The sequence below is a fragment of the Echinops telfairi genome, unplaced genomic scaffold, assembly GCF_000313985.2.
Source record: "Echinops telfairi isolate 266 unplaced genomic scaffold, ASM31398v2 ScPeMD7_23;HRSCAF=83, whole genome shotgun sequence".
Taxonomy (NCBI): Eukaryota; Metazoa; Chordata; class Mammalia; order Afrosoricida; family Tenrecidae; genus Echinops; species Echinops telfairi.
Window position 1 is genome coordinate 24,188,000 of NW_022103920.1, and position 21,304 is coordinate 24,209,303.

At 43.1% G+C, this 21,304-nt stretch overlaps 1 protein-coding gene across 1 annotated transcript in view; it reads right to left on the reverse strand.

The window, feature by feature from the left end:
- The window catches only part of CPED1 (cadherin like and PC-esterase domain containing 1), a 337,576-nt gene that overhangs the window by 41,466 nt on the left and 274,806 nt on the right, over positions 1-21,304 (reverse strand). Inside the window, exon 20 of the mRNA XM_013005960.2 lies at positions 2,738-2,855. Within this exon, the coding sequence (XP_012861414.1) occupies positions 2,738-2,855 (118 nt within the window). The remainder of the gene's footprint in view (positions 1-2,737; positions 2,856-21,304) is intronic.

Sequence of the window (21,304 nt, forward strand, 5' to 3'; positions counted from 1 at the left end):
CCTGCACACATATTCCTACATTAGGTCCTTTCTAGAACATAAAAATAAAAGCAGGTAGATAGGAAATAAATGCACATCGTGTGTAGTAGTTCCGCACTCTCCCTTTGGGGTTACCCTGTGCCATTTCTCACCCTTCCCAGGGGGTGCCATTCTACTCAGGAGGCTACTAATCAAAGGAATGTGCCAATCATCTGCCAACCATAAAGTGGCGTGTGCCATTGACGAGAGAGTGCCTTCAGGGTACAAAGGGTTAATGTGCTTGGCTGTGAACTGAAAGGTTGGAGGTTCGAATCCACCCTGAAGTACTTCTGAAGAAAGGCAGGGCCATCTACTTTAAACATGAGCCCTGGAAAACCCTAGGGTATGCAGTCCCATCTCCACCCCCACCCCCCAGCCCCCCAACATGGATAGAATCAGCCTCTGGTAACTGGTTAAACTGGTTTTCCTTTGTAAGCACCCGCCTGCCCGCCATGGTGGTGACCAGGAAGACCCTCTGCACATGGGGGCGTGAAGCACAGATGGTAAGAAGTCTGTTAGGCAGAGGGCACACATGCATGGACAAGAGCTTAGGGCTTTTTTTTTTTTTTAAATAAACAGAAGCAGCGAAAGTTGGAGGCGGGGGAGAGGTAGGATTGGGCCAGTTATTGGAGTCCTTGAATGATCAGGCTTAGGAACTTAGACTTGATTTGGGAGCTAATAGGGATTACCCCTCTTGGTAAAGTAGGGGGGCCGCAAAGGAGAGGAAATTCCTCCAGGAAACAGAGTGACAAGGTGACTGCATCCGGGGGCTCAAACACAGGAACAATTGTGAGGCTGGCGCAGGACTGGCCGGTGTTTTGTTCCATTGTGCAGGGTTGCTATAGGTCAGAACTGACTCGATGGTACCTAATAACAATGACAAGAAAGGATTCTCCAGGCATCTGCACCTTGAACTGTAGGTCGAAGTTTGGGTTGATTCAGTAGAACCAAAAGTCAGAAAACAAAACCCAAACTCACCACCATTGAATCAATCAATGCAAGTCACATTAATGAATCCCAGCAAGTCACCATTGAATCGATGTGAGTCACAGTGACTCTGTAGGACAGATTAGAACTCCCCCGTGGGTTTCCAAGACTGTCACTCTTTACAAGAGTAGACAGTCCTGTCTTTCCCGCCCTGGATTCAATAGGAGGTGCAGAATTAAGTTGTTTTATGATAATCCCAAATGGTCATCTGGTATAAACTATCTACCTGATGTCTCCTTTGTATGTCAGCGTATGTATCTCATTCAGCAGGGACTCACAAATCGCACCACATGACACCCCTGACGGGCACACCCTTCCCTGTGCCCTGGCTGTCATTGATTACTCAGAACACATGTTCAAGATCAGGGCTATGCTAAGTGTGCGTGCCAAATCGCCATTTGTCCTGCCCATTTGTGAAACTCATTTCCCAGTCAAACTGTGGTGTGAAGTTCACGGCGAGGGTAGAAAAGCTCCTGAGTGTTTTCTCAGACTTTTCTGATGAAGGGAGACCTGGGCCCAGGAGACCAGGGGTCATGGGAAGCTCTGAGAGGAGGCGCAGGCTTCGCTACGCACTCTGGGGGCATTTTTTTGAGGGCCAGCTGTGGCTCTCCTGTCTAGTCCCCACCGGAGGAAGACAGCTGAGGATGGAGAGGAGGGGCACGGGGGCATTTCACTCCAGGTGTGCTCAAGTCTGGGGTCTGACGGATTTGAATTTGACGTCATCATTTCCCGATGCCATTCCTCTGCCACCTATTGGGGGCATTCGTGATCATTCGCCAAGTAGTTTCAAAATGAAAAAAAAAAAAATTGAACTTGAATTCATTGTAATTCTTTAGATCACAACATTAATAGATGTTGCATAAGGAGTCCTCGTGGCCTACTGGATTATACACTGGGCTGCTAACAGCAAGGTAAGCAGTTCGAACTCATCAGCCACTCCTCGGGAGAAGTGGCTTTCTGTGCCTGTTCTATACTGCCCTACGGGGCTGCAATGCATGGGCATCGACTTGGTGGCAGGGCGTTTTGACCTGTACGCAGTTGCTATGGAGTCAACCCCCAGCGCATGGTGACCTCAGGTGTGTCCGCGTAGATTGTACGCCACTGAGTTTTCCATGGTCGGTTTTTCAGAATTAGGCACTTCTTCCAAGGTTCTTCTGGGTAGACTCAAACCTTTTACCTTTCAGTCAGCAGCCAAGGTGTTAACTCTACCTCTCACAGACTCCCTTACTTGCCTCCTAAGGTACAAAGGATGCTGTTATGTGAATTCAAAGGGGGTAAACGCAACTCATGCTCACTGACCTCAGGACATTTAACAGCGGAGAAGACTGACATTCAACGATTGATGACTACTTACCTGTTGAGATACATGTGGTCATTGTTGCGGAAGCAAAGCAGACTGCTATGGCAACATGTAAGACGGAAGCTTGTCAGAGGAAGGCAATCCAGAAGAAGCGGGTTTTGTGCTGAGTTCTGCAGAATGCATGTGGGCGAACTGCACAAAGCCCGGAAGGGGCCAGAGAGCAGTGTGCTGATCCAACTCTCTCAAACATCAGAATAATACATTTATCTGAATTGCATGTAATTCTTAATTATGATGGGGAAAAATCATGTCTGAGTGTTACCTTGATATTTTGCACACAAAAGCATTTTAAGTAAGCATATACTTATCATTGAAAAAGGAATCTTTTTCCTTTTTTTTGGTTAGAGAAATGATATCCAACATGATAGTCACCTTGTGTGTCCCCAGACGGACAGGTTTTTAGTTTTGGCTGTGAAATGGCTTCAATGTAGTCAGAGGAAATGGGCTGTAAGCCACAGGTCTTCTCCGGGTGAATCAGCAAACCACAGTCCTGCAGTAGAATGAGAGAAATGAGCAGTCACACTCCTTTTCCGGGACCGGGGGCAAGTCAGCCCAACAAAATAAAAGACTCGAAGGAATAAGAGTTTGGGCTGCCAAACAGCTTTTGTGGGTACAGAAAGAGATTCTTGTTTCCCCTTCTGGAGGTGCCACCTTATAAATAATTGTGTTCTAACGGGCTGCAAGTGGAGGCCTGGCAATCTACTTCTGCAAACCTCCGACTCCTGAGGACCGTGAGTCAGCGCAGTCTAAGACCACTGTGCATGGAGTTGCCTTGGGTCAGGAACCAACTCACTCGCTGGTACCTAAAAACATTGTATCGTAAACACACAAGAAATACCTGTTAAATGACTACACGATCAGACTTCCTTCTCTCCCCTTTTATATCAGAAGTAGACATGGTTGGTTTGATCTCCTCTTTGCTCTATAATTCGGCCTTCGGTCAGCAATGCCTAGGGCCCTCTCCTGCTCTGAATTATTCTGGCTGCCACCTCACATGTCTAGGTTTAACCAGAAAAACATGTGGTTCAGCTGTTATTGTTCACCTGTGCTGCTCTCCTCCAGATGCCCAATGATACACTTGATATCGTGATTCCCAGATCCATTCCGACTGCTCACAATCTCAGTGCCAAGACATCTGGAACAGCCAGCTGTCTTCTAACCAGACAGATCCAAAGCTATTTGAATGCCCATTCTCTGACTCCTTTTATCTAACAAGCCACCTGATCTCTATGGCCACCTTCTTCTCTTTATTCTGATCACTACTCTTTGGATGTGAAAATTGGATAATGTATGGGAAAGACCAAAGAAGAATCAATGCACTTGAATTATGGCGTCGGTGATGAATATTGAAAATATTCTGGACGGCCAGAAGCACAAACAAATCTAGAAGTACAGCCAGAAGTTTCCTTAGAATTAAGGATGGCGAGATTTTGTCTCATGTAGTTGGGACATTTTGGACATCATCAGGAGAGACGAGTCCCCAGAAGTGGACATCGTGTTTGGTACAATAGGTTCATAGGAAAGAGGGAGACCATGAAGAAGGTGGACTGGCACAGTGATTACAACAATGGGCTGCAACAGAATAACAATTGTGAGGTTGGCTCGGGACTGAGAAGCGATTCAATCGATTGTACGTAGGGTTGCTTTGTGTAGAATAACATTTGCTTGCTGGTCTCCTCTTTGACGCCTCTCAGTTCAGCTATCTGACATCTCTCCCACCCTCTGCTTGTCTTGAGAAACTTCCCATTGATCCAGCGCTACTTTGTCAGACGTCTCTGTATCTCACAGGCCTGTCCATCTAAGTCAGCGGTTCTCAACCTATGGGCCACAGCCCCTTTGGGGGTCAAAGGACCCGTTCACAGGGGTCACCTGATTCATAACAGTAGCAAAATTACAGTGATGAAGTAACAATGAAAATAATTTTATGGTTGGAGGGGTCACCGCCACATGAGGAACTGTATGAAAGGATCGCGGCATGGCATTAGGGAGGTTGAGAATCACTTATCTATGTGCTCCTACTCATCCTTGAAAGCTCAGCTTCCAAAGGCCTCCCCTTCCCAGAGGCCTCCCTGACCCGATTCTGGATCGGACTGGATGCATTTAGCATTGTCTCTTGTCACAGTCCAGCAAACAACGTCTATTTGTCATCTCCACTTTTACTGCAGCAGTACGGTGCCTGTCTTTTAAGGTTTTAGTTCTAAGAGTGTAGAGCTAGAAAGAGAGTACACAGGCAATATTTGTTGGTCATTAAACAGGAATGAAGGATGAAGGTGGGGGAGGGGGGGCTAACATGACGAGGTGCATTATGGCCTTACAAGTAAGCATGTGAATCCTTCTGAAGGCATTTCAAAGGAACAAAATAGGACATATGATCGCCTCTCATTTTTGATGAGAAAAGCAACCAAGTTAGCCAAACTGAAAACATGTTGTTCTCCAGGCCCGTTTGGGGCCCTCGCAGTTCTGTTTCAGGACTCACACTAGGAGAGGACAAGAGATGTTAATTGCAGTGGAAATAAACTTGGTCTGAGAGGTACAAGTGCCGTATTTGGGAACCTTTGTTTCTATCACTAGAAAACCTTTTGTTAGCACCCGCCATAAGCAAAAAGAATATCAGTTTCTCTTGAGAATTAATCATGCTCAACTTCAGAGACATTAAGTTTCTGGATGCCATATGATAATGCTAATTACCATCATAATTACAATAATTACTGTATAGTGAAAATAATGAACTACTTGAGCTTTGAGATTTCTACTTTTGTCATAAAAGGACTATAATTAATTTTCCTAGGAAAATTAGCTTCTAAGCCTCCTTATAATTTGAATTTAGAGATTTCCATTTTTTTCTTTTGTCGAGAAGATTCATTTCCTGAAATACATGCCGAGAGAAGGAACCTGTGTTCTGAGCGGTTCAGGGCTCAGACTGAAGGTGCTTTACATGGAAGGAACACATTATGCACAGAACAAAACCCTAGGAGGGATATAAGCAATCCATTTGTATCTTTGGGATATGAGCTTTTTATTTCTCCACTCAATTTTGCATTTTTCTAACGCTAGATTCAAGTGTGAGGAGTCCTGGTGGCACAGTGGTTACTCATTGGGCTGTGATTCCCAAGGTCAGTGGTTTGAAACTACCAGCTGGTCCATGGGAGAAAGATGGAGTTTTCTACTACCCTAAGAATTTCAGCCTGGGAAACGCACAGGGGCATTTCTATCTTGTCCTATAGGGTCACTATGAGCCAACATCCAACTGATGACTGGTTGGAGTTCAATTCCAGGGGGGAGGGGCAAAGACACTGAAAAGTCCCAGTCTGCCAAAGCGGAATTGGGGGTCTACTCTTATTATAAGTCTATTGCAAATGTTTTCTGCAAATCTTGGGGCAACTCCCAGTGGCTCATGGGGGTTTTCACCTATCTTTCAACCGAACAGAAGCCTGGTAGAATTTTCAAGCTTCTCAAAGGTAAAAATGGAAAATAATAAGCAGACCTATAAGGAAAAGAGCTCTATTTTCCTAAACTTTCACCTAGAACCAAGGATTATGTTAAATCGTTCACACACACCATCAGGTTTTTTCTCCCAATAACCACACTCTCATTTTTAGAGATAAAACAACAGAGATGCTAAATTACTGTGAGGCAGGATTCACACGAAAGGGAACCTCACTTCTGTTCCCTACCACCCCATTGTAACCCATTACTTATTTTTCTAAAGGCAGAGAAAATCAGTGCTTTTATGGTTGGACTTCAAGCTTTCTGGGACAAGTCTGGTGTTTCCTGTCCTACGCCCTACTTCCACCACCAGCACCAGCAGCAGCAAGCCAGTTCCTGAAAGGCCACTTGCCCCATTTCTGTTAGCTGCCTTCCAGTGGACCTCCAGGCACCATAGATCACGGGGAGCCGTAGGACAGTCACTGATTGATTTCCCGAAGTAGAACTTCAGATCCTTTGTCCTAGTGGGTCTTAGTCTGGAAGCTCTGCTGAAACCTGTTCAGAACCACAGCAGTAAGCACAGGCGGCGTCCTGGTCAAGAATTGCACCGGGTCTCCAGCAGGAAAGGTGAGAATTTCACTTCTAAGAGCCCACTAACCCCTCAACCAACATCACCCTCTGTCTTTTCAGAGACAGCCATGCCTATTCTGGGGTTAGTATAAATCATTCACGGTGATAGCCAAGATCAGAAACCTCTGGGGAGTCATTTTTTTGTTTTGTTTTGTTTCCAGCATTTTGCACAATCTTCAGCATGATATTGACATATAATATATGGTATTGGACTGAAGAGAGTACCAGTGTATGAGAGGAAGGCATACGTGACCAGGGGAGATTGCTAATGAGTGGAGAGTATAGGCTGAGAACATAATGAGAAGCCTATACAACCTGCCCTATAGCCCCCAGAGTGTGAATATTTAGGGCACTGGAATGGCCTCAGGTATAATTCTGGCTCTAATGTTTTTGGGTCTCTATGAAATAAGCATCATCGAGAGGATCTCTATATGACCCATTTTAGTTCTACATCTTTATGTCTGTGCTCCTTTTCCTGAGAAAATTTCAAATGGGCACATTGTACAAACTTGCCTCTTGTTCCAAAAGGACACTTTTTTTCTGTCTTCCCATTGTCTCTAAGCGGAACAACTGCTTTCATTGTATTGGAGCCAGGGAACCATACGATACTGAGTAGCTGTTTTCTGATTCTCAGTATTGGACATCCAAAGAACATTTATAGCATATCTGTCTGAGGTACAAGTCAGGACGAAATGATGATGGCATAATCTATATGAATCCATCCCTTAATACCAACTTGACCTTAAAATTGAATGCTGCTCAAGATGGAACAAGGGCAGTGCATATAAATTTATTTTAATAGAGATTTATATCTCCTTTGGAAAGCAATTTGAAGGATCTCTCAGAATAAATATATGCCTTTAATCCAGCAATTACACTGCTGAGATTCTTTATAAACACACAAATTTATAAGCATGGATATTTACTTGCAAAACTTCTCATAATAAGAGGATGTTCACCACAACTCGTGTTCACCAAAAGAGTCCTGCTCATATAAATTATGGTACATCCAGATAGTAAAATATTATATCATTCTTAGAAAAGAAAAATGCAGAATGAAGATATAGGGAGGGGTATATAAGAAATCATTATGCATGTCAGGTGGATCTTGGTTGAGAGCAGAGAATACCGGAAAGATGTCTACTTGTGTTTTCTTCACTGTGCAAAGGCATTCAACTCTGCGGATCATAACAAACTATGGACAGCACTGCAAAGAATGGGGATTCCAGAACCCTCCAGGTGCTCCTGCAGAACCTCTACACGGACCAAGAGACAGCGGAAAAGAACCATGTGGATAAGGTGTGCATCAGGGTGGTATCCTCTCATTACACTTAGTCAATCTGTGTGCTGAGCAAATCAACTAAGAAGTTGGACTCTAGGAAGAAAAAATCAGCAACAGGATTGGAAAAGGGCTTTTGAAGAACCTGAGACATGCAGACGATACAACCTTGTTAGTTGAGAGTGAGGAAGACTTGAAGCCCTTGCTCATGGAGATCAAGGACTTTGGCTCTCACTATGGCTTGCCCATAAATGTCAAGAAAACAAGGCTCCTCCTAACTGGACCGGTCGGCAACATCACAATAAAAAGCGTGAAAGAAGAAAGAGTGAAGTTATCAAGGATCTCATGTTTCTCGGATCCACATCAATGCTAATGGAAGCGGCAGTCAAGAACCAGTCAATATATCCCATTGGGCAAACCTACTGCACAAGACCTCTTTAATGTGTTGAAGAGCGAGAATGTACCTTTGAAGACCAGGGCGTGTCGGACGCAGGCCATGGTGTTTTCATGAACTCACATGCATGTGAAAGGTGGACAGCGAATACAGAGGATTGCAGAAGAATCGATGCATTTGAATTTTGGGGTCGGACAAGAATATTGAAAGTACCATGGGCTGCCGGAAGAACAAGCAGATCTGAACTGGAAGAAGACTTCAAGGATGGTGAGACGTTGTCCCACGCACGTTGCACGTATTATCAGCAGAGACAATCCCTGGTAGAGGATACCATGCTTGCTAAGTAGGAGGTCAATGAAAAAGAGGAAGACCATCAAGAGATGGATTGACACAGTGGCTGCAACAATGGGCTCGAGCATAAAGATTGTAAGGCTGGTACCCAGCAGTGTTCTGGTGGTTTTTTTTACTGATATGCAGTCCGAACCAACTCGATGGCCCCTAACAACAGCATGACGAACAATGAGGCACGTTTCAGGATATGATTCATCTCATGAGCTAATTTAAGTAAATGATGATCACAGATATTACTATATATACTGATGTATAGGTGAGTTTTGGAGTGATACCTAGGAAGTTTCAAATAGTGGATTCTTAAGAAGATTTAAGGGTGGTAAGTCAGAGCTGGGGAGGGTAAATGAATTTTATTTTTTAATATCTTTGAATCGTTTTCTATTAGCATTTACCGTATGTACTCATGTATACGCTGAGTTTTTCAGCACATTTTTAATGCAGTTTTGTGGCAAAATTAGGTGCCTCGGCTGTTATTCGGGTCGGCTTATACTCGAGTATATACGGTATTCTGCATGTACTTTTAAAATGCCAAGTACAATAAGAAAACAATATTTTAAATTAAGCTATGCATGAGACGACAGAGAACACCTGAAAGAGCCAATTGCAAGGTGACATTGAGAACGGTCCTGCATTCACAGTGTGTTGCATCTGCCAGTGGAGACAAGATGGATGAAAAGGAAGGGACACGGATTTTCTGTGTGGAAGGATGATCCCTGACAACTCTCTAGGCTGGAATGAAAAACTGCCTATCCAAACTCGTAGTTGAAGTAGCAAGATGACAAAAGGAAAACCACCAGCAAAATTAGAATCATCATTTTTAACCTGTCTCTTCCTAATGCCCCAAAGTTCAGGATTCTAACACTCAATTGCACATCTTCAATTTTGCTTTGTTTATAAATTCTTATTAGGTGTATAAGCTCTATCTTACTTTCGAAAACTTATAACTAACTTTATTACGAGCTGTCTTTTCGCATTTCGAAGAGTGGGAGATGTTTTGGCTTTTGTTTATAGTTTGTTCTAGTGAAATATGTGCAGCAAACAAATTTGACCTCTATCATTTCATTCTTTTGATTTAAAAATATAATAGGTAGTTAGCCAAGTCATTCTACTTTCTGCAGAAGGGACAAACTTGATGGATTTCAATGCATGATGTCATCCTGTTTTGGTGAGAGCTTACAAATAGGTTTTCAGTTTTGAACTGTTTTAAGGAAAAATAATGGAACTTGATGTTGGGGAGCAGAATAGTGGTTGCTTAACTTATTTATGCTTAGTGATGTGCTTATGAGTTGATATATTGTTTTCTAGCACTTTAGAATCCACGTGGTAATGGGCCAGCACACAATTTTGACATAATTGTATTTGCTTTTTTCTCTAAACAAATGTCATCTGAAGAGTGACTATAAAAGTCTGCTCTCAAAGTATTTGAAGTTAATCCTTAATGACCTCAAGAAAAAGGAAATTGAAGCAAGTTATGAACAGATGAGTTGATGAAATTTATTCATATGACATCAAGATATGGAATACTTCATGTTCACTATGCATTCCCAACCACTGAACAATTTTGAAATATTTTCTAAAATTTTAGATGGCCTCCAAATTAGCTTGGATGTGGCCACAGTCTTCCTACTTGCTGGAGTCCATTCCAAGAGGCACCCTGTCTCCTTAATGTAGAAGAACATATGAGTCTCTGGACTTTGTAGACTTTGGACTAGAAACGCTGTGGACGATGCCTGTGGAATGACTAATGCTTCCCGCTTCGGGTGAGCCAGCCACCCCAAGGAAGGCAGCCTTTCTTGTGGTCTTTCATCACTTCTGGTTATTGTTCCAGATGGAATCCAGAAGCGTCGATGTGACTGCAAATGAAAAGAAAGGATGGATTTGTGTCTGGGTGCCTGAGAACAAGTTCAGTTCTTTTTGATTTGTGCACAAAGGAGAGTGGGGTTGGAAGCGAATGCACTAGTTAGGGTTGCCTCCCACTTTGAAGATGCTGGCTCATTTTGGGAAATGAGACAATAGTAACAAGAACAAGAAAAGAATATTTCTTATTCCAAAGGAACAAACCAATTATGTGCAGGGTGAGGAAGGTGTAGAAGTGATTGGAAGTAGGCAAAAGGCTACAGATCTATTTTAAGAGGCAACTTTTCATTAATGTGTACTTACTGGTGAGGATGACAACACCTAGCACGTGTTTGTCATAGATTATGTAGTCCGCAGTTCGGCCCAAGAGACAACGATCACTCAGACTAAATGTATTGCTGCCGTAAGTATTTTCAGAGATTGTCCCACTTCTAAGTAAACCCCTAAGAAAATATAGGAGCTTGTGATCCTTAACAATATAGATTGATCCCCTCCCTCAATGGCACTAGTAGAGTTGACTATTTCAGTAAAACAGTTGCACTGGTTTGGGGACTCATGGAGACATTTCTATCTAAATTAGTCTTGGAAACTGTATACAAACACACAGATACCTACACACCCTTACGTATGCACATAATACAAGGGAGTACCCCCCCCCCGAAACACCCCTGAATTTTCTTTTTCCAAAGCTATGTATTAACTTTTTTTTTTTTTTACAAACAACCTTATCACCTTCAAAATACTCTCCATTATATTTAATACATTTGTCAAACCTGTGATTCTATTCTTGGAAACATTTTTCAAACTCATCTGTTTGGATGGCTGACAGCACCTCCCTCATTTTTTCTTCACCTCTTCTACTTTGTCAATTCACTGTCCTTTTATGTCCCTCTTCATTAGCAGAAACAAAAAGAAGTCACATGGAGTGAGTAAGGTGCATGGGACAAGAGAAGCATGCTGTTTTTGGCCAAAAAACTGGTGCACTGAGATGGCTGCGTGAGCAGGTGCATTGTTGTGGTGGCAAAACCAGTCCCCCGTCTGCCACACATTAGGCCTTTTTGTTGCAATCTTTTCAGAACCTCAACATAGAAAGCTTGATTAAGTCTGCTCTGGTGGAACAAACTCCAAATTCACTATCCCCCTCACATCAAAATAACAAAAGACAAATGAGCATGGAGTTTTGGGGTACCCCTTTATATGTGCCCTCCCACAGTGATCCCTGTATTTATAGTGTTTTATAACTTGAAGAAACGATGTTGCTGTAAGTAACTTAATCTCTAGGCTGGTAACCAAAAGGTCTGTGGTTCAAATCCAGTTTGTTGCATGGGAGAGGGAAGTGGCAGTTTAGTTTTGTAAACTTTGTCTCCTTTATGTTTATCTTTGGAAAGCCTCTGGAGAAATTCTACTGATTTTTATAAAGTTCAGAATCAACTCCACAGCAATGAGTTTGGTTTGGTTACAGCTAGAAGGAGTCATAAGGGCTTACAAACAATATTTACATTGCTTCCTTTCTTCTATGCAGCCTTTCAGGTGCTGTGAGTGTCTGAGAAAGTTAATGAATGGTGAGGATGATCTGCTAAGAAGAGCAGTTGGGAATCAGGGCATCAACTGTTACGGACTCCAGCAGCTATCATGCCTACTGAGTCTTCTGCAAACGGCATATCAACTGTTAGTCTATCAATCTTCCAAAGAATTGAATGAATGCCTCAAAATGTGAAGCACCCAGACACACTAGTGAACAGAAAACTATGTCAAAGGACAGTAAATCTTTATCTTGATTAAATGGCCAATGGACACCTTTACCTTGATTAAGAGGCCAACAGGAAAATGGTAATAAAAGATACTATTGGTATATGTATATATACATATATATATATGCAAAACAACTATAATCTCTTTCCTAATATGCTGATAGCTAATGAATTAGCCTTGGGCCTTCCATATAGAAGGTGTTTATTAAATGAATGGATTGACAAAATTGGAGTGTCTCTAAAGCGAAGGCAAGTCAAGAGGACGGGAGCTGGGATTCTGAGGCTCTGCAATGTGCTCTCCCTGGCTGAGCTCACTGATCTTAGCCATCGGCGTAAGTCATCTGAATGTGCTTGACAACCAGACAAAGAAAGAAGGGCAGGAGACTAACCCTGGTCAGTTTGCAAGCACTCTATCCAGGCCCTGCCATAACGGTTTGCTTTCTACCCTTAATGCATTCTATATAAACCTAGGAATAAAAGATTTTATTCTGCCATGAATTCCAGTTAAATGTGTGCAGCCAAGGGATTTATGAAATTTGCTGTGCTGCAAAAGGATTATTTCATTGCATGTCTGAAAGTTATAAATTGCATCTTCTCTTCAAACTTTAAACAATTGTTTAGCACCCAGTACTGTTTTGAGGATTGCTCACGCATCTGCACGTTGTGCTTCCACAGTCACTCTCCATGCATGCGCAAGGTAACTCAATTCTACTCGAAAGGAAATGCTGAGGCATCCAAAGCTGAACACCTGAAGTAAAACAGCATCGTGCGATCCAAAGCCAATATTGGGTTTTTAGTGAGAACATATTCTAATGACACCAACCATTAGATAACGCTGAGATCATTTTATTTACGAACAGGCTGGTGCTGTCAACGAACATGGCGTGTTTTTAATCTCACGGTAATCTGAAAAGTGTAAGCTCCTCTAGGAGGAGTTTAAAGACCACTAGTTACAGATATCTCAGAGTTACAGAGGGAAAACTACTAACCCTGCATTGGAGAAACTCAGCAGACGTCTTCCTCGACAAATCAACAAGGAGCGCACAGCCTGGGCTTCGGTGGCATTCACGCTAAGAACATGCAATCTCATACTATCATGAGAAGCACCACGTAATTCCTCATCGAAGGGCGGTCTGCACAGTCATTGAGCTACACGCTTCAATAGGGGTCAAGGTCCTTGAAAGATGGAGGAGGAGACGAAGGGCCATGACCACTAAATGCAATGTGGACTCTGGATTGAATCCTGAAACAGGAAAAGGCCACGAGTGGCGAAGCTGCCGACATCCAAATCGGGGTATTTGGTTAAGGGAACAGCACCATGCCAATGGGAATTTACGAAGCTTTGATAAATGCACCATGGTTACTGTCTTAGTTTCCTAATGCCATAACAAAATACCACAAAGTGGGTGGCTTTAAAGGAAAGAATCATTTCAGTACGATTCTGGAGACTAGAAGACCTGTCCTCCTCCTGCGTGACTTAAGGTACAGGGTCTTCAGAGAAAGACCCTACCTAGATCCTCAAACAAGGCCGTATGCATAGGTACAGGGGTGAGGGCTTAAATATGCTTTCTTGGAGATACATGTTAACTGATAAGGAGTATGTTAGATGATAACATTAGAGAGGCCACATGAGAGGATTTGAGATCCCTTTGTGCTATTCCCTTTTGTTTGTTTTCAAGGTTTCTGTAAATTTAAAATTATTTTTTTTAAGTTAAGAGATTAATGTAGCATAAAGTATTCCCTTTTAAGAATTTTCCTTGAGGGTCATAGAAGGTTTCTTTATCAGCAGAATCCCAAGCTCTCTATAGTCCTAGCTCTTTGGCATTCCTGGCATAAATAACTATTTATAAAGATTTTGCTCTTAGAATTTGTGTGAACTCTGCAAAGACATGCTCTAAACTAACACAGAGCTAGAGCCTCTTACGCTCTCTTTCTGCCTCAAATTGATTCCAACTCACAGAAAGCCTATAGGGCAGGTTAGACCTGCCCCTGTGGGTTTCTGAGACTAACTCTTGACAGGCCTAGAAAGCCTCATTTCTCTCCCACAGAGTGACTGGTGGTTTTGAACTGCTGAGCCTGCAGTTTCAGCACAGCTCATAACTCACTACCCCACCAGGGCTCCAGAGTAGACCTCCCAGATCTAGAGATGAAATCTTCCAGAGACAACTCACTACCCCACCAGGGCTCCAGAGCACACCTCCCAGATCTAGAGATGAAATCAGGAGACAGCGATCTCTGGTGAGTCATCCAGAAGAGAGATGGCATTTATAGAGCAGGTGGCCTGTGCTTTGAGCCATGGGGGCTGTTCTTTCTCTCCCTTGAACAGATGAGGAAGCAGAGACTTGAAAAGTTGGAGCCAGCATTTCCAGAGCCACATAGCTTAGTAAGTGAAGCATCAGGAATTTGAACATGGGTCTCTCTGACTTCCAACCCACGCTTCATGGACTGAAAACTAAAACCAAACCAAACGCACTGGACCAAGAAACAAAAGGTTTGTTTGTGAAACATTGGCTGACCAATTAGCTCTTCATCAGGAAAGACTCGTTCACATCACAGATGGCACCCGTTAGCACAACCAGCTGTGCTTCAGCAGGCCTGCAGTTGGTCAAAAAGTGGGACCAGGCAAGAGGGTGAATGAGCGAGGCCAAATCCATTTTTGCAATGGAAAAAGCCCCCAAGCACCTTTCCAACTGAAGCTGGGTCACTCATGATTTTTATGTTTGAATAGCGGCACATCAGGAAATTCCATATTAACGGAAGACTTCACACCAAGAGTTCCCATGAGAGACCAGGAACAAAACAGTTAGGCCTTATTGTCTATCATTAAGGGAATTAATAACGGTTTTCAAAATCATCACGTGTTTTCCGTTCTCCAAAGAAGTTGATCGTTGATGACATTTCTTCATTTGTTTTGTTTTTTAACTGACATTGGCTCCGCATCTCCATGAGTCAGCCAGTCCCTGCCTTCACGGAGTTCTGGTAGAGAAACCTATATCTAAACACACAGTTGTTGTAGAAAGTGCTACGTGTTGCAATGATGATTACCCAGAAGAGGTTGGCACAGAGAAGCATGATCTGACTCTGCTTTCCAAAGGAGATGCTTGAGTTGCAACTTGGAGCCTATTGGAATTCTCCAGGCAGATGGAGACGGATTTTTTTTTTCGTAATAGGAAACAATGGAGGAAAGGGATAGGGGAGACCCCACAGATACCTGCAAAGAAGCGAGCATCAAAAACAGGGGGTCGTTTGCAGTTAAGAGTTTCGGAAGTTAACTAAATCTTGATTTAGAAGTCACTAATTTTCCCCTGATGGGACCATTCGTTGGCAACACAGTCCTTGGCCCCCAATCACACAAGACAATCTGGAACAGATTGAAAGTGCTTTTTGTCCAGCTGCGTTTGGGGACTGTGTCGAGCATGTGGCTTTGGTTACAAAACTCTGAAGCTGTTTGTTCAGAACCCAACCAGGGCTTATCGGTTCCGGCTCAGATATCGTCAGCTATCACAAGGCATGTCCACAGAGGAGCTGGCATCTCCCTGTGGAAAATGTGCTCTCTGCCTTCGCATGGCATGCGCAGTTCAATGAGTTTGCCTGTTTTCATGCAGGAACTTCAGTGAGAGAAGGTGTCCTACGGACATTTCAAGAGCTAAGATATCCTTTAGCTTCCCTGGATCTCTCCAGCCTCATTATGTCTTGAACTTGAATGCTGTGGCTGTGGTTAGTCTTAGTGGTTGTGACAATGCACTGTGTGAGATGAAATGATGCTTTCATTCAGAGCCCAGTCTAGTGAAGTGTCCATCCTTCTAGATCACTTAGCTCCATGTGAGCCTCTAGTGCTGCAATCTGCTCTGAGTCGGCCCCACCTTGCCTCTTTTCACTCAGCCAACCTCCTCCACATGCTCAGCCGACCTGCCTTTCGCCATTGCTTCTCAATAATCCATAACGATGCACCAGTTCGAGCCTATCTCCAGAATAGGTCCTGTCTTGGCACTAAGCGACCGCTGTTCTGGGCCCCTGCTGTCACCCATCAGATAGGCTCACCGACCCTAGCAGAGTTGACTGACAGGTGACACGACTTTAGCGGCAGAGGCCTCCCTTTGTTCTAGAATGCTGTAGGTGGTTTACACTGACCAGATCTGATCCTTTGTTACATCTCCGTGCTTCTTATCTTTAAAAGGTCAATGGTATCTTAAGCTTCCTTTGAATCAGTGATTTGGACAGTTCAAAACCAAAGTGGATGGAGCTAATAATTCCCTCTTTGGAGCTGTGTCTATAAGACTGAATGCATTCTACAAGGATACACTCATTGTTCAATCGGCTGGCTATTATTATTATTATTTTTATTATTCCCTAGAGTGTTTTATAATACTCAACCCCCTTTTAATGGTACCAAGAAACTCATTGAAATATAAATGCTACCATAATTCCTAGAAGGACCATATGTTCCCCAAACTCTGTTCTGAGCACTACAGGATTTTAGGACGTTAAAACCAAAAAATTACCACTGAGTCGAGTCCAAGTCACGGCAACCCCATGCATGTCCGAGTAGAAACGTGCTCCGCTCCCTACCGACGTCCATGGCTGACTTTTTGGAATTAGATCACCAGGGGGTATCTCAGAGTGGATGTGAGCCCCCAGTTTTCACTTAGCACACCATCCAGGGACTTTGGGGGAAATCAGTAGGTGTTAAACCAAAAGCGGATTGTGCTAATCAATGAAACCAACTTTAGTTAAAACATTTAAAGTGGATTTTGCCTAAATTTACCGTTACTAGCTAGGCATTTTTTCCAACACATTTTTATCATTTAATAAAGCTGATTCCTGAAACAATGAAACAAGTCGCCTCGAGTTGCTGTGCGGCTCATTCAGCTAGCTTGGAGTTCCAACTTCCTGAGAAGATAGTCACTGATGACAGCTCTTGGACCCTCTATTCAAGGACCTGTGACCAGGAGCAGCTATTGCAGGGGTTCTCAGCCTTCCTCATGCCGCGACCCTTTAATACAGTTCCTCACGTGGTAGTGACCTCCCCAACCAGAAAGTTATTTTCATTGCTACTTCATCACTGTAATTTTGCTACTGTTATGAATTGGGTGACCCCTGTGAAAGGGTCTTGTGACCCCCAAAGGAGTCACGACCTACAGGTTAAGAACTGCTGCTCTATTGGAATGCAATCGGTTGGTCTTCTGACGAGTTCAGTAAGGGGTCACTGGAGTCATGTGCTTCATGATGGCATCCTGAATGAAGAACTCGTAGGTGGCAGGAAGGACCAAACAAAAGAAAATGCCACAAAGCTCAAGGGAAGCAACAGACATCCGTTTACCATTAAAAAAAAATTACAAGCAAAGAAATATTGTGTGATGACAGACAGCTGTCTGGAAAAACTGAAAAATCATTCTAGGGGATGAATATATCCTTGAATTTGTTGCAAGTTTTCATTTTTTTAATAAGTCACACAGTAGGCACATGACTGTAATCACATATTCTATGCATATACTCACTTCTTTGTTTATTTAGAATCATTTTCCTGGGTATCCCTGACAAAGTCATTATTCATTGGGTAGATTATGCTGCTAATTTTAGTTTACCAAATGGACTTTTCTTTTGAAGATTACGAGGCTGATGATATGTATATGTCATATCTGATGTACGATAGTGAGGGGCTTCCCAGTTAGTTCCAAGTCACAGAGATCCTGTATCCAACAGGAAGAACACTGCCCACTCCTGGGCTGTTCTAACAAGTGTTGTTGTGTTTGATCCCATTACTGCAGCCGCTGGGTCAATTCTTCTCTTCCAGGGGCTTCCTCTCTTTTCAGTGACCATCTACATTACCAAGCCACTGTGCCCTTTTCCAGGGACTAGTGATCCATCTAATTTTTATGCTCTTGAAGTAGGTCATATTTGATGGAGTTATAACCTGGGGTTCACATGACTACAGGACACTGGAGATGAGATCCCTGAGGCCAGGGTGGCATAATGTTACATAGCTCGAATCATCTAGACCTCACATGGTTGGTTGCTGGTAGTTGCCATCAAGGAGCCCTTGATGGCTTAGTGGTTATGCGTTGGCCTTCTAACTTCGAGGTTTGCAGTTTCCAACCACCAAGCACTCCTTGGGAGAAAGATAGGGATTTTTAACTCCCTTAAAGAGTTGCAGTCTCAGAAACCCTCTAGGGCAGTTTTACCTGTCTTATAGGGTCGCGATGAGTCCGCATCCACCCGATGGCAGTTTATTTTCAGGGCCATTGAATCAGCTTTAATCTCCTGTATGAATGAGGGGACTGTTGCTCTGTCCCGTACCATTGACATGACCTCTGCTATGTTTGAGTCAGTCTATCTCACTGAGGGCTGCCCTAGTGTTTGCTGGCCACGCGATTTCCCACGTGTCCTCAAGAACTTGGTCTTTCCTGATGCTGTGTTCACAGTCAACAAGACAATGACTCACCATCCTGGCTTCTAAGGAGCTTGCTGGTTGTGCTTTCGAGGATAAGGGCTAGGGCCCTGAATTTAGACTATGGAGTTAGAATTTGATTTATCATCTTGGTGAGCCTGGGTAAAGTACATTTGTCTCTTGAATCAGTTTCTGCTTCTAGGTTTGATGAGATGATAAGATAAAGTAATGTATGCTAAGTACATAGAATCATTCATGACCAAAGCATGTTTTTCTCATGAGAAGTACAGCTAGAATGCCCCTTAGAGGCAAGGATGGTGACACTGCACCTCATATACTTTGGACAGGTACTCAGAAAGGTGGCCCACCATACATTGGAACTGGCTTACTGGTACCTCACAGTAGCAACAAATGATGAGAATCGAACATTTGCCGTTTTCCATAGTCACATGTTGAATATCACACAACATTTCTACGAGTTGGTAATATTATCTCTACTTAACATATATTCTTTTAAAGACAGGGCTCGTGGAATGTGTATACTTTATCTGGTCTATAAACCAGAATCAACAAGCTGGTGACTGGTTTGGTTTGTGTTGTATAGTCGAATCTATACCCTGGTCTATATGACATTAAACCTCATGCTCAGTTCTCCAATTCCAAAATTTTAAATAAAAATACTGGGGTTCTAGTCTGTTTCTGAAGTGCTGTTGAGTAAGTGCTGGACTGGGAACCATAAGGCCAGCAGTTCAAATCCACTAGCCATTCCATGGGAGAAAGATGAGGATATCTGTTCCCATAAAAATGCCATCAACAACATATGTGAAAATGTGCTTGACACAATGGAAGAATATATAAGAGCTGTACAAGCCCCCAATTAAATGATTTATATAAAAAAATTCCAATTAAAAACAAACAAACTCACTTCCATTGGTACAATTCCAACTCACACTAACCATGTAAAGATTTACAGCCCTGGGAATCCATTTTGGGCCTAAATGAGTCAGAATTGAAATGGTGGCAATGGTTTTTTGTTTTGTTTTTTGGTTAGTCTTTCTCTGATTCCTATTAGTTGTGTGACTTGTGACAAGTCAGTTCATTTCTCTGAGGCTCCGTTTCCTCATATTAAAACAAGATACCAGCCGTTCTTTTTACTCCTACACAAAAAATGATGACGTCGCGTGAGAAGGCAGTGGGTACCATGGCCATAAGGCAATGCTCATTTTTACTTTTAATTACTAGAGTCCAATCCGTTACTGAACAATTTGCTTGCAATGATCGCAGAATAGAAGGAATGTACTCACCTTAAAAAAAAGCCACAAAGACAATGTTCTACATCCTACTTTTTTGAGTAGTGACTAGAGTCGTAAAAGTTCATGTGTGGTCCTCTAAAGGGCTTTTCCCCTGTTCAGGGAAACGAGAGTGATGAAAATCAAAGCCCCCAGGGGAAATTTGTCCAATAGACTAATGGCCACATGGACATCAGTCTCCATGACTGTGGGGGAAAGGCCAGTCCCCCACAACTAACTGTGGGTTTGATAGGCGCAATTGTACGGTTGAGATATATAGAGATTATAATAAAGTCCTAGAGAGCATGAGGAATAAAAGAGAGATCGAAATAATGGAGTCAGACACATTTCATGGTAGCATGCTCACCTCAGCCCTGCTTGGTGGTCCATGTGGAGAGGGGGGGAAGGGAAGGAGAACAAGGGGAAAGGGAACAGGGCAGCAAGAATGGGGGTGGGGGTGGGGAAGGAAAGGGAAGCCGACCAGGGGTCAAAAGGGGATCTTTATTGCTAACCAAGGCTTATATATCTTTGGGAGGGGTGAAAGCCCACTAATTACAGGTAAAGACATACGTCACAGGAAGGGGTTGCACTATAGGTTATACAGCAATGAGAGGGGGACAATCTAGGGATATACAGCAATAGGAAGAGGAGGGATTGGGGGTATACATGTGACAAGAAGGGCAGATCCTACATTCAGGATGGCAGCCTAACTCTGGATGTCACTGAGCAGGTTTGACCTGCTCTCTGGATCTCCATGGAAACCATTATCAGTAGGATGTAAGGGACCAGACTAATGCAAGCCTTTAGGGAGAAATAGCCCATTGTTCTTAACAGCAAGGAGTGGGGGCTACCTGTGGTGGGACCAGACAGTAGTCTGGCAATTGACTGCCTTCAGGAGGTAACTTGAAAATTATTTACCATTAGCTGCAATCAGTGTCCTGAGTCTAACATATAATTGGGGGAGACAACTTGGGAGAAATCTTTCTGTTTCCCACACATGACCGTGAGACCAGAGGAACTGAATGGTACCCGGCTGCCACTACCAACTGCTCTGAAAGGTATCCTATTACAAGGTCCTGGGTAGATTGGGAGAAAAATATGGAAAGAAACCCCTCAAAATCATAATAAAGGACCAGACTTACTGATCAGGTAAAGATTGGTAGAACCTTTGAGATTATAGTTCTTACTCACCCTTTAGTCACCACATGGCTCTAGTTTTATTCATTATTATTTATTTATTTATTTATTGAAGATCATTATATTGGGGGCTCTTACAACAATCCACACATCAATTGTATCAAGAATGTCTGTACATATGTTGCCATCATCATTTTCTAAACAATTATTTTCTATTTGAGCCCTTGCTGTCAGCTCCTCTTTTTTCCCTCCCTCCGTACCTCCCACTCTTGTGGCTCCTTGCTGGATTATACATTATCATTGTTTTCATATGTTACACCAATTACTGTTTCCCCATCACCCACAGTTTCTGTTGTTCGTCCCCCTGCATGTTGGCTCCATTTTTCAACAAATAATAGGTCTAGGTGGGGGGGCAATGGCATCAGAGGTGTGCACAC